We start from the raw sequence: 12,799 nt of genomic DNA on the forward strand, positions 1-12,799 counted from the left end.
CCATTTCAAAGTTACGTGCAAAAATATAGTTCTTACTCTCAACAGCTTTTGAGATAATACAAACGATAAATAAAGCAACAAATATAAAACGAAGTTTTATCTTTATAAAACATAAGTAGTAATGACTTTGAAAACTTCGGTTCTAAGTCAAAGAACATAGTTCATTAGCGTAAGGATTTTTGATAATCAGTGTTCATATGAGGTAAAGCAGGAGAGGGAACCAGACTGGCCTGATTGTTGACATTCATCTGCGGTACCAGATTAATTCTGATTCTGACAAAATCAGACCATTGTATTAGGATCAAAAAACTCATTGTCAGTGTCTTAGCATTAATATTGATAGTTTTAAATATTTTTTTCATCAGAATATAAACGTGATTCATGTAAAAAATCCATTCTACTCTGTAAATGAGCCCGGCTCTCTGTACTTCTGAGTACTTTGATTATATATGTGAACGCGTATTTGTTAGATCAATACATGTACAGAGAATAGAAATGGATGAAAATCTACAGATTTTTTAAAAGGAATTATTATAATTTTCACTGACCCTCTAAAAAATAGAACTATCATTGAGACCGTTACTTCTTTTAAGATTTATCTCCCAAGTCAAATTTTAATGCAATGTATCCGGATTTTTTTTTCCATTTTAGATTCACTTTTTTTTTTTTTTTATAAAAGCAAATTTTATTCTCGAGTTAACAACGAGGTAGAGAAGCATACGCCTGCAATTGCAACTTTAACAGCTTGTAAAGGATTCTGTAAATATCGTCTAAAATTTCACTCATATTTTCTTTTATAAAAAGATGATCTATTATATATTCTTCAATGTATACGAGGGTTGTCAATAATTTCGTACACGTGGTCATTCCGACAACAACGTTTTTTGACAAAATAAATTTATCCTAGATATACTTATTATGTACCAAAATATTTGTTATGAAAAGTCAGGGTAGCACAGACAAGGTTTAAATGAATCTTTTAAAATAAAACAATTCATGCCCTGATGAAATTTTGGAAATAAAATGGCAATGTGATTTTGGGATATCTAAGTATCGCTTGATATAAAGAAGGCATAAATAATTAAGGAAAAAACTGCAAGAAAAGTTTCAAAAATTGACAGGAAAAGCGACCTCGGCCATCCGAACGGAACAGCTTCCAGTCATAAAAATTCTGAATGAATAGGATTTAATAACCATTCCCTGTAACCACTTAAACTTCATTGCCACGCATGGTCACCGGTTTTGATGAAACTTCACCCATGCTTAGTACTTGACACCAGAAACAAATATCAAACAAAATTTTGTTCTATGTGTCTCGGTTGCTATTCAACAGCCGGAAAAGTTTAAAAAATCGAGATGTGTCTCGGTTGCTTTTAGATTTTAAGCCACTTTAAATCTTGACTGTGGCTTAATAAAAACTAGAAAAAGCAAACAAACCATTCTCACAAAAACAACACCTTGATGTCACTTATACTGTAAAGAAACTGTTTAGATTATATTTCTAAGTAAGTGGAACCAAGGGTACTTTTGGAATACATTTTAAATGCTGAAATATGCTGAAAAACACTCCGTATTCACTAATGGTAGGTGTTACATGCTCAAACTCAATCAACGACTCAAGAAAAACAATGAAAATGTTTGACCTTAAGTATATAAGTATAAGCAATATTATTCTATAAATAACTTTTATGGTTGCCATGGTTGTAACCATGCAAAACCAGTAACTAAGATTGGGTTACACTGTCTTGAGAAAAAACGTTTGAAAATTTGGCAAATAATCCTTAGGACCTTGCAACACCAAAACCATAAGAAAAATTGGGTATAATTGCTACTTTGCAGTGTAACCATGGAAACAAAGTACCAGTGCTTAAAATGAATTATTTGAATTAAATTGCCATTTAATATGAAAAGTACTTATCTGTTAGAACTGGTTCAATATCACACTGTTGCTATGGTTACCAAATGACGGAAAATGTTCGATCTTTTACTTTATATCAATATTAAAACAACTTCTTGCATCCACTTAGAGAAATATAGTCAAAATTAAAAGTCAAGGCTGTTAATAAATAAAATCAGGTTTTTAAGCATATATTTTCTGCTTATTTCCATAGCAACGCTCTATTTAAAGAATCTTATCTGAATTTTTTCAAATGGGAAAACTTGGAGCACACCGACATCTTATAAAATTGATCATTAGTTATGAGGAAATGTGCTTTTTTTAAAAGATAGGATCAGATTTAATTACACAGAGTGTTACTTTGAAGGCTCTCTGTGGTATAAAAACCTTGGCAACCTTGAAATTTTATAATATGTTTCAAGGCATAACAAATAAATTTTTAATGGAAAAAAACTTTGCATAGTAACGTAAAAGTTGATTTCAAAAATTGACAGGAAAAGTCATTGCCAATTGTTTGCTTTGCCACAAATGTTAACTATGGGGCTCTAAACATGTTAAAAAATGCCCGAACTTTAAGAACAGTCACTTACAACATAGCAACCAATTTTTTCCTGATTTCAGTTTAGGGTATCAATGACTTTTATCATAGAGATGAAAAAAGCCACAGCTCCTATATAAAATTTCAAATCATTACAGAGAACTTAATACGGTCAAAAGGACTTCAGAGACTAAATATTTATTCCAACAAATTGAATATTGCAAATATATGAATATATAGCTCATTGATTTGAAATGAAAACTCTGCATATATGATTTTCTGACAGTATACATGTATTCAAATTTGGCAACACATCAAGAAGTGGAAAATCAAAATGATTGTTATTTGATGAAAATACTTATTTAAGGATACTCAGTATCCCTTACCATAACGCTGTTATATATCTGGCTTAAAATCGGACTGGTCTGTCCTATGCACCGTTTCTAAAACTGCTGTTTCTAAAATTGGAAACGTTCTTCTGTGAGGAAATAATAGTGCTGAAACAGAACAAAAGTCTTTAAATAAACTATATATGTTTCTAAAAACTGATACTGCAGCTGCTATATTCATTACTGTAACGTCATAAGGCAAATAACATAACAATCCCTTATATGAGAAGGTGCTAAGTGTTTAAAAAAATGGATTTTTAAAGACATTTCTTATCAACTGATAAAAAAGATAATAAAACAATGGTAGCCTTTTGATTTGGTACAATCCTTAGATATATACCGGTATATATAGACCTTAGAGAAAGCATATCGACCCCGCACGTCGTACTCGGTCAATATGCTTTCTCTAAGGGATATCTAGGGATTGACCTCATCAAAAGGCTATAATTGTAAAATTTAAGGAAATGCAGCCTACGTGTATTTCGATGAACATGTAATAAAAATTCAAAATCCATATTTTGGACGTTATCATGAAAAGATTTGGAACGTTATGGGTTTTTTTTTAAATATGTATACCATGTACAAAGTATTTACACCTGTAACGTTCGTTAAACAGTGGGCATTCTTTTCGATCAAATTAAGAAATTTAAACATTTTCCCGCGAACTATAATATTGATAACCCTCGTATATTTCGATTTACAGTTTTCTCTCCTTGTACATATATAATTGATCTTATCTTTCCGGAGAGAGGGTAAATTCGTTGAAAAGGTCAACATGAAGATAATTCTTGTAAGTTTGTAATCATAATATATAAAGTATACACAGGGCAATTCTTTTTATAAGTTACTTATCTGAAATACTTGTAATCAAGTTTAGCATAAAATTAATAAATTTCTTCACTTGATAGACTAATCATCATATTTACTGTATATATTTACGGTCTTTTGATCGATAGTCTGTGAATCTAGAGGACGTGATCAATGTCTTTCTGCATTGAAACTTCAAACATTCGTATTTCTTCTTGACCAAACCAAATCTACGCGCCAAAGATCTCAAACGCATGAAATGTTTTCCTTTTACTAGGTCCATTGTGCAGTCTTCATTCTCGCTCGTATTCCTGGCTCCGTTGGTCTGTCTGTTGATTCCTGTCCCCTCCCCCCGCCATGTGAGTGTGACAGAGAGGATCCTATCGTGTACTGTCGTGACAAAAACCTGACTTCTGTTCCTAACGTCACGAAAGCTGACGGTTTGTGGGCCTTTTATCTGGGTGCAAATAAGATCACACATATTCCTTCCAGAAGTTTTGTTGGAGTGACGCTTCAGATGTTGATTCTTGACAGTAATGAAATCGACAGCATTGATGATGACGCATTCGCCGGAAGTGAGGATAGTCTGATAGTTCTTCATCTACATTATAATAGATTGAAGGAATTACCGACGGCTGTCGGTAGTCTGAAGAAACTCATGGGTATAAATTTACAGGGAAATCCAATGGCCGATTTAAAGGATGGAGTACTGCAGAAGGTGGCGTCTTCTTTACAATTTATAAGTCTGGGATCTGATGCAATGCAGAAATGGCCCGACAATATGAAATACCTACCAAACTTAATTTCAATAGACCTTTATGATGTGACTTTTTCTACAATTCCCGAGACTTCTTTCCAAATGTATAAGAAGACTATGTCATTTCTGAGCTTTTATAATACAAGTTTGACAACTCTGCCATCTTTTGCCGGCCTAGACTCTTTAGGTGATTTGCTTTTTCAAGGTAACAAAAACCTCTCTGCAAATGCCATTTCAAACTGTGCGAAAAGTGGACTGCCAAATTTAATGCATGTAACTTTTGAAGACAACAACCTTGAAACAATTCCGAATATCTTTATGAAATCCTCAAAGCTCGGTGCTTTGTCAGTTTTCTCGGAACCAATCGAGTACATACGTGATGACGTCTTTCCACCAAATATATTCTCAAATTTCATGTACCTTTTTTTAAACGACACGAAACTTTCAATCGTCCCATCTAGTGTTTCCTCTCTAAGAAGCATTGTCCGGCTTCAGATTACAAATAGCAAAATCACAGAAATATACGACTCCGATTTTGGAGGCATGACAAAGCTAACTACGTTATACCTGTCTGGGAATCCAATAACCCGGGTATCCAAAGATGCTTTCATGACCATTAACCAACTCGCAGATGTTCGAATGGACAACACGAATTTAACTACCATCCCTACCGCCATCATGAACATTAAAGCACTTCAAGATATTGATCTCTCTGGCTCGCCTGTGGAGTGCAGCTGTGAGGGACTGGGATGGATCAAGCATTGGAAAACTAAGCCTGAAAATCTAGAAATATTTGGTGATTGTGTAAATTTAAAATCAAGTTTGATGACATATATTGACAAAGAGGTACCAAAATGTTCAAATTAAAAGACCAGATAAAAACTGGCTGCAGAACTGTAGCGTTATGGTTTTATATATACTCAGTATTAGTCTTTGACCATAATGCTATGTACAGATCCCGTAATAGAAAAAATATGCAATTTACGGCGCACTGTTTGGGAGGATTTCTCCATTTTCCAACATTGGTAAATCATCTACCTTTCACTTCCTAATTCCAGACACATTATTAAACCAATTGCAATTTGTATACTTTATCCACCTCACAACCTAATGCGCATGTAAATCTCGTGCGCGTCTGTCTTTGTTTCTGACGCTATAGAGGCCAAATATACATGTAAATCTCGTGCGGCTGTCCTTGTGTTTGACGTAAGTGGGCGAGGACTATTGTGTAATTCAAATCTATTAGTCCACATTTTTAAAATCTAAATCTTCAATTTTATTTCACAATGAAATGGAAATATAAGGAATCAGTGTCTAGTTAGTATAGTATGCAAGGGACATCAACGATAGTGGAAAAATGGGATAATTTATGCATGACGGGCTGTTTCCCACTATCGTTGATGCCCTGGCATACTATACCAACTGCACAGTGATTCCTTAAGCATAGACAAGCCTACATCTAGAATTAACTCACTTGCATAGTCAGAGATGGTCCCTCTCTAAATGTTTGCAAAGAACTGACAAAGAAAAAAGTATTCCCTCCCTCTCTCTCTGTCTCTCTCTCCCATCTCTCTCTCCCCACTCAGTCGTCCTCCTCTCTCTCCCTCCCATCTTTTCTCTCTCCCCTCACATGTTTCTTACTTAACTCCCTCTTCCATCTCTCTCCACTCCCTCTTCCTCCTCTCTCCACTCTCTACTCCTCTACACTCCCTCTTCCTCCTCTCCCTCTCTCCACTCCCTCTTCCTCCATTTCCTCCTCTCTCCTAATCCTCCTCTCTCCATTCCCTCTTCCTCCACTCCCTCCTCTCTCTTCTTCTTCCTCTCTCCACTCCCTCCTCCTTCCACTCCATCCCCTCATCTTTCTCTCTCGCTGCTTCCATTTCTCTTATCTCCCCACAATCATGCACTCTCTTTCTTTATTTTTTATTTGTCTGACTCACATATTGTTTATTCTTATGAAGTAAACTTTGTGTATACAAAATACATAAATGTTTCTTAGTTATTTACAATAAAAAATAACGGAAAAATACTTATTCTATACTAAAGAGAAAATTCTCGTCGTCATTTTAAAAGAATTTATAAAAAGTTTATTCTTGATCTTCGTACTTTACATTGGATTTTTCAGAATTGTATATTTTTGCAAAGAAATGAATGTACATGTAATTTAAATTTATAAGGGCGATAACTTCACACAGTAGAGAAAAAGTGCCCCCCAGTTCAAAGTTTGATTATTGCGTTATATGCTTGTGCATTTAATTTGATGTTCTTGAAGAAAAATATATATATATGCTCACAAAAATGCAGGGAACATGATATGTCAGCTTGAAATCCCAGCTGGATATTATTTGTTGTACCGTTGTGTTGAGTGATAACAAGATACACTTCCACCATTACATGACTCCCTTGTTGTTCTATGCATTACCCGACATAGGCGTCGGAACCCGGGGGCTAGAGGGTAGGGTGTGGGGCTTAGCCTCCCCCCCCCCCCACTTTTTTTTGCAAAAATAGACATTATATAGGCTTTGAAAATTGGGATCTACCTTTCTTGGTTGGTTTACATGTATTTATACTAGTATGCTGATTAAAATAAGTTAAAAAAAAACTCAACTGTTTTAAAAATGTTATTAATAGATCTACAATGTACACTAATTATATATACCTGCATCGTCGGAAACCCACGGGTGATCTCGTACTTGTGATAAGTAAAAACGAGATCACCCGTGGGTTTCCGACGATGATATACCTGCTAATTAATATATTTATTGTTTGCCTAGACCCTTGACCCTTAAACTTTCTAATTACTAGTACTAGTGCATCTATCTAAAATGTTATGTTTGTGGATTGGGGTGTTAGTTATAAGTAAATCATCATGAATGCAATGTGCTAAAAATCAACAGACCGGGGGTGGGGTGGGGGTGGGGAGCTGCCAAACATCCATGTAACATTTTATCATTAAAATGTTTATTGAAAGACTAGTTACCTCACCACTTCATGGGCAATTTAATTGTGTGTTTAACAAAATGGCTTGTGAAAAACGCTTTCTTTTTTTTTTCTACCCCCCCCCCCTTTTCACATGCCGTTATCATTATCTTTTGAGATATTTGATGAAAAATAATGGAATTTATACTACTACCGACAGAAAGAACTTCAATGATACATGCCTACAAGCTTAATCAACAAATCAATAAAAAAATCCGATTTGAAAGCATTTTTTAAAAAAAATAATCGGGCTCGAAATGCTAAAAATAATTTTCGTTTTGGAATAACTGAAGAAAACGAAATAATTTGTTTGTTATCTCCTGAATTTGTGATTCTTTTTTATACATTTAATTTGAATATATAGGAAGAATTCAAATAGAACTTTTTTTCTTGATTTCGGGTAGAGAAGCGCATTTATACTTTTTTCGTTCCATGAATTTTAATACTAAAAGTCGGGTGCGTCGATTTACCCAAAAGGACCCAAAAGGACCCAAAGGGAACCCAAAAGGACCCAAAAGGACCCAAAAGGAACCCAAAAGGACCCAAAAGGAAATCAAAAGGACTCGAATTAATATATTATAATACATTGAAAATTAATAATTTGAATTAAATTATGAATATTATATTATAAATTTACCTAAAAATTGGCAAAAACATACATTTATATTGTTGCAACTTTTCTTAAAGAAATAACATACGACTTTTATAACAATAATTTGTTTGTTGATTTCTTTTAGCTGAATTTAACAAAGTGCACTGTATTATTCTATTTCTCTTTTTTATACATTTATATGATTAAAGAAATAAGTTTATTTTGACATATATATCGGGGATTGGGTGGGGATTCAAATACCCAAACACGCACTCAAAAAACTAGTTTTAGTTTTAATAAAATATGAAAGTATTCATTATATATCCATTTAATCTCTTTATTTCACGTCCTTTTGGGTCGTTCTTAATTTCCTTTTGGGTCCTTTTGGGTCCTTTTAGGTTCCTTTTGGGTCCTTTTGGGTAAATCGACGCACCGCTAAAAGTCGAACCACTTCCGCTTCGCATACGTCATTGTCAAAAGAAAATTAGGTTGGAGAAATTGACGTGGCATTGACAAAAATTCTTGTATTAGGTTGTCACTGAGTCGTTGTGGAAAATATTTTTGTTGTGAAGGTTAATATCAAGACCTATACTATCCAAAAATATTCAATAACTTTGCTACCGATCATCTTTTTAAACCCTAGTCATCGAAAATGGGGCTCACCATTTCCAGTTTGTTCAATCGTCTGTTTGGAAAGAAAGCAATGAGGATTCTCATGGGTAAGATTGAAGTAATACTTGTCTAAAAAATTAAAATCGTTGTGATTTATAAATAATAATACCATGCTGATTTTAATATTTTGTGCTTCAATTGTGTGTCCTGCATTTGTCACTGATGTCTTGCACATAGCTAGTTTAATACATTAATATATAAGTATTCTCTACTTCAATCTTGAAAAGAGGGTGTCTATAAAACATATTTCTTTATACTGGGGTGACTCACTTCAAATTTTAATGTCATTGTTGTGATTCAATGTGTATTGGTTTGGGGTAAATGGGACTGTGGATATGAGCATGGAGGATAGCTTATAAGTTAGAGTACCCAGTTAGTTATGCAGTAGTCCTGGGTTTGATATTCAGTCCATCCATGATTTTCTCATTTCTTGTTGCATTTGTTGCTGTTGGCCATCCCAAAACTCAAAGAGAAAATTTTGTCAGGGGCTAAATAATCTGGATTATGTGTCTTCAAAGACAAAAACAGTAAAAGAAAGGAAAGGAGAAATGTAGTGCTTTGGAGTATATGGACTGCGGATGTTATCCTGGATAGCTCAGTCTAGAGCACCTGACTAGTATTAGTAAAGCAGGGATCATGGGTTTGATTCTTGTTTCAGTCATATACTACCAATATACTCCTTTCCTGTGACAATTTAGCAATTTTCTATTATATATATACACAAAGATTTTAAAAAGCTGTGTCTTTAATTTTGTTGAACATAGCCAAAACATTGAACAACAATTAAATGCATTGTGGTACACTTCATTACATACTATTTATAGTTGCATCCTGTATCCATAATATTTTAATGTTTGTAGTTGGACTTGATGCTGCTGGTAAAACAACCATCCTGTACAAACTGAAACTAGGAGAAATTGTCACAACTATTCCCACAATTGGTAGGATTTTTTTTAGTTGATGAAAGTAATGAAAAGAAGACTTGTTTTGTGAAATGGTATATCAATTTTTTTATTTATATTAAGTAACATTTACATTTTTTCATGGCACTTTACATGAAAAGTTACAGACCATATCATTTTATGCCTCATACTTTGACTATTCTTATTTCATCTTAACAAGAATTTTCACTTACGTTTTTCTTTAAGGTTTTAATGTGGAGACGGTAGAGTACAAGAACATCAGTTTTACTGTGTGGGACGTCGGCGGTCAGGACAAAATCCGTCCACTCTGGAGACACTACTTCCAGAATACTCATGTGAGTTTTTTTCTAAACTGATAAATAAACAACGGTATACATGTCCCCCCCCCCCCCCTTAAAAAACATAGTTTGTCCATTTAGTGTTATTGAGTTCAACTTAGCTTTTTTGTAATTTCATGTGTTTTCTAAGCAAAGTGAAAAAAAATCCATTGTAGCTGTGTTTTGTTTGCATGCACAGGTTTCCCTCCCTTACTTTTATTTATAAATGACTTCCTAATATCATAATATTTGCTTAAATGAGTTATTGTACTGTAGTAGGCCAATTTAATAAATCAATCTCACAAAAGAAGTGACACTGTTTAAAGACTGTTCATTAATTGTACACTGTACATGGTGTATGGGTATTTATATTAAACAATACAAACATGCAATTTCTTTTTAATGATCAGTGACGTGATTAGTTAAACAGTCAAACATAACAAGTCTTTTCATATAAAATTTGACAGAATTAAGATAAACAAGAGGAAAAGGTTGTGGCTGAAACTGTGAGAGCAGTTTAACATATTCCTTGTTTTCAAGATAGTCTTTGAGATAACAAATTATAACAGTGTATTAAATTTTATACCTTTTCAGGGTCTCATCTTTGTTGTGGATAGCAATGACAGAGAAAGAGTGGATGAGGCGAAAGCAGAGTTATGTAAAATGGTGAGTTCTTCATCATGGTGAACAGTTCTTCAAAATAAATTATGAAAAACACATAATTAAAACTATTCATAGTAGTATGACAGAGATTCGGGTTTTCACTGTAACCTTAAAACACACTTGAATCAGGTAGATATACTGATAGTAATGTAAAATTTGTCAAATTGATAATTGTACAAGTGTGCAGATGAACAGGAAAAGGAAACAGGCTAGGATGGTAGTGATGTTGTCTTTCTTTATAATAGATCTATTTAAAAGATTTTTTTGCTTTTTATACCGCATAAGCAGATTTTTGAGCATTACATGTATAATGAATGCCGAGATCACTAAAATTGAATATGTAGAAATTAGTTGCGCTTTATTTTTAATACTTTTAATAGCAGTAAAATCACCAAAATTACATCTCCCTAAAAATAAAATACCAATTTTTTAAGGACAAATAGCCAAATTTGCGTCTCGCTAAAATTTCCACTTACACAGTATATTTTTTATTTGAACTTACAAAAGTCCCTGTTATTTGATACAAAGATGAAGTAATTTTTATGTTTCATGAAAGATAATATTAGTCTGCAACAAGAAGCTGTATCTTCTTCAATGATATAGAGTGTGTAAAGTGTGGGGATATCGTGGCCATTTTTAGATTTTTGTACTTGCTAAATAAAAGAAGAGCTCCATAAAAGTTAAATGGATATACATAAAATGATCTATTTTAAAAATATATATATTACGAGAATTTTGAAGAGATCATTTGTTCCAAATGTATTGTTAAGCTTTATAGAAAAATGAATTACATGTATAATGACTGTTTTATTAAGAACAGTAACAGCAGTACAAAATTTAAAAAAAAAAAAAGTTATATCATTGTGCATATGCAAAATAAAAAAAATAACTTGTTGACCACCTAGCCTCCTTAATTGAGACAATTTTTGGTGCTTCGTGTATCATATTTTGCGTCTAATATCTTAAAATATTAATTGATTTGCATAGAGTCTTTAAGATTATCAGTACAGTAAAAATGAAGTAAAATGCATGATTTCAATTCTATTTGTTTCACAATAAGCATACTACAGTAAAACTCGTTAGTACAAACACTGATATTGTGAATTCATGGAAATAACGAAGTTATCTTGGACCCCCAGCTATATAAATTTAACACATTCCTTAAACGTATATAGAGGAAATTACAGATGCATGTATTGCGAATTAATTTTATATGTCCCAGTGACTTCATTATAATCGAGTTTTACTGTACTTGTCTTTTATATATGGGAATAATAGAGTTTTGCACACATGAATTTTTCTGTACTATCTCCTACTTTGTTATAGTTGGAAGAGGATGAGCTAAGAGATGCTGTATTATTAGTATTCGCTAACAAGCAGGATCTCCCCAATGCCATGGCAGCATCAGAAATCACAGAGAAACTCGGACTCAGTCAACTGAGGGGACGAAAAGTAAGACTCAGTTTTATTACATACACATGTATTATTAACTCTGAGAAATGAAATCAAACTGTACAGAATTTTATTTCAAGATTTTAATCATTTCATGTGATGAAAATCTGATAAGACAAATTGATAAAGGTTTAGCTACTCAAGTACATATAATCATTAAATTGTACATGAAGGTACTTTTCATTTAAATGTTGTTTTCTTTTCAGTGGTATATTCAAAGCACATGTGCCACACAAGGAACAGGATTATACGAAGGACTTGATTGGCTCTCAAATGAGCTTTCCAGCCAATGAAAAAATTGTTTGCACAAGAGGCTAGGAATTTCTTTGTGGATTTGCATTTATTTGTTCAAACATTCAGCCATAAGCCATAAAGATCGGAACAAAATATCGACTGGACCTATAGTGATAAACAAGTGTTCACAAGAAATTGTTCAATACAGAACAGCTTTCCTTGTAGGAGAGACTGCACATGCTTGTGTCAGTGTTATCAAAAATGTCAATGTATTAATTAATCATTAAATTATGTGTGCATTGTTCATATGAATAAGTGGTGTATTTAATATATATACAAGTTGTGATTTTATGTATTGAGGATTTTCTTCATTCCAGATTTTACTATTCAGTGTTTGAGACCAATACGTTCAAATGATTCCCTTAAATACTTAATATAGATTATGACATTAAAAAGGATACATACAGTTTGTATTTTTTAAGAAGTTTGGTGTATTTATTTTTTTCTTTTTTTCTGTACAATACTTCTTTAGTCTGTACACTTCATTTATCAGGAATGGTACACTTTTTGAGGATATCC

The 12,799-nt window shown here is 33.2% G+C and overlaps 2 protein-coding genes across 2 annotated transcripts; both read left to right on the forward strand.

Moving 5' to 3' along the window:
• The first annotated feature begins 3,599 nt into the window (after positions 1 to 3,599).
• LOC134244767 (leucine-rich repeat-containing G-protein coupled receptor 4-like) lies at positions 3,600 to 5,301 on the forward strand. The gene is made up of 2 exons (XM_062727010.1): positions 3,600 to 3,614; positions 3,909 to 5,301. Exons 1-2 carry the CDS (start codon positions 3,600 to 3,602, stop codon positions 5,253 to 5,255), a joined length of 1,362 nt encoding a protein of 453 aa, XP_062582994.1. The 3' UTR covers positions 5,256 to 5,301.
• A 3,122-nt stretch (positions 5,302 to 8,423) lies between these two features.
• LOC134244773 (ADP-ribosylation factor 4) lies at positions 8,424 to 12,675 on the forward strand. Its single transcript, XM_062727015.1, has 6 exons — positions 8,424 to 8,678; positions 9,492 to 9,572; positions 9,780 to 9,889; positions 10,466 to 10,537; positions 11,861 to 11,986; positions 12,193 to 12,675. Exons 1-6 carry the CDS (start codon positions 8,612 to 8,614, stop codon positions 12,277 to 12,279), a joined length of 543 nt encoding a protein of 180 aa, XP_062582999.1. The 5' UTR covers positions 8,424 to 8,611; the 3' UTR covers positions 12,280 to 12,675.
• Positions 12,676 to 12,799: the final 124 nt, after the last annotated feature.

This window comes from Saccostrea cucullata, unplaced genomic scaffold (genome assembly GCF_032062105.1).
Source record: "Saccostrea cucullata isolate Sc308-1 unplaced genomic scaffold, CSIRO_AGI_Scuc_v1 ctg2446, whole genome shotgun sequence".
Classification (NCBI taxonomy): domain Eukaryota; kingdom Metazoa; phylum Mollusca; class Bivalvia; order Ostreida; family Ostreidae; genus Saccostrea; species Saccostrea cuccullata.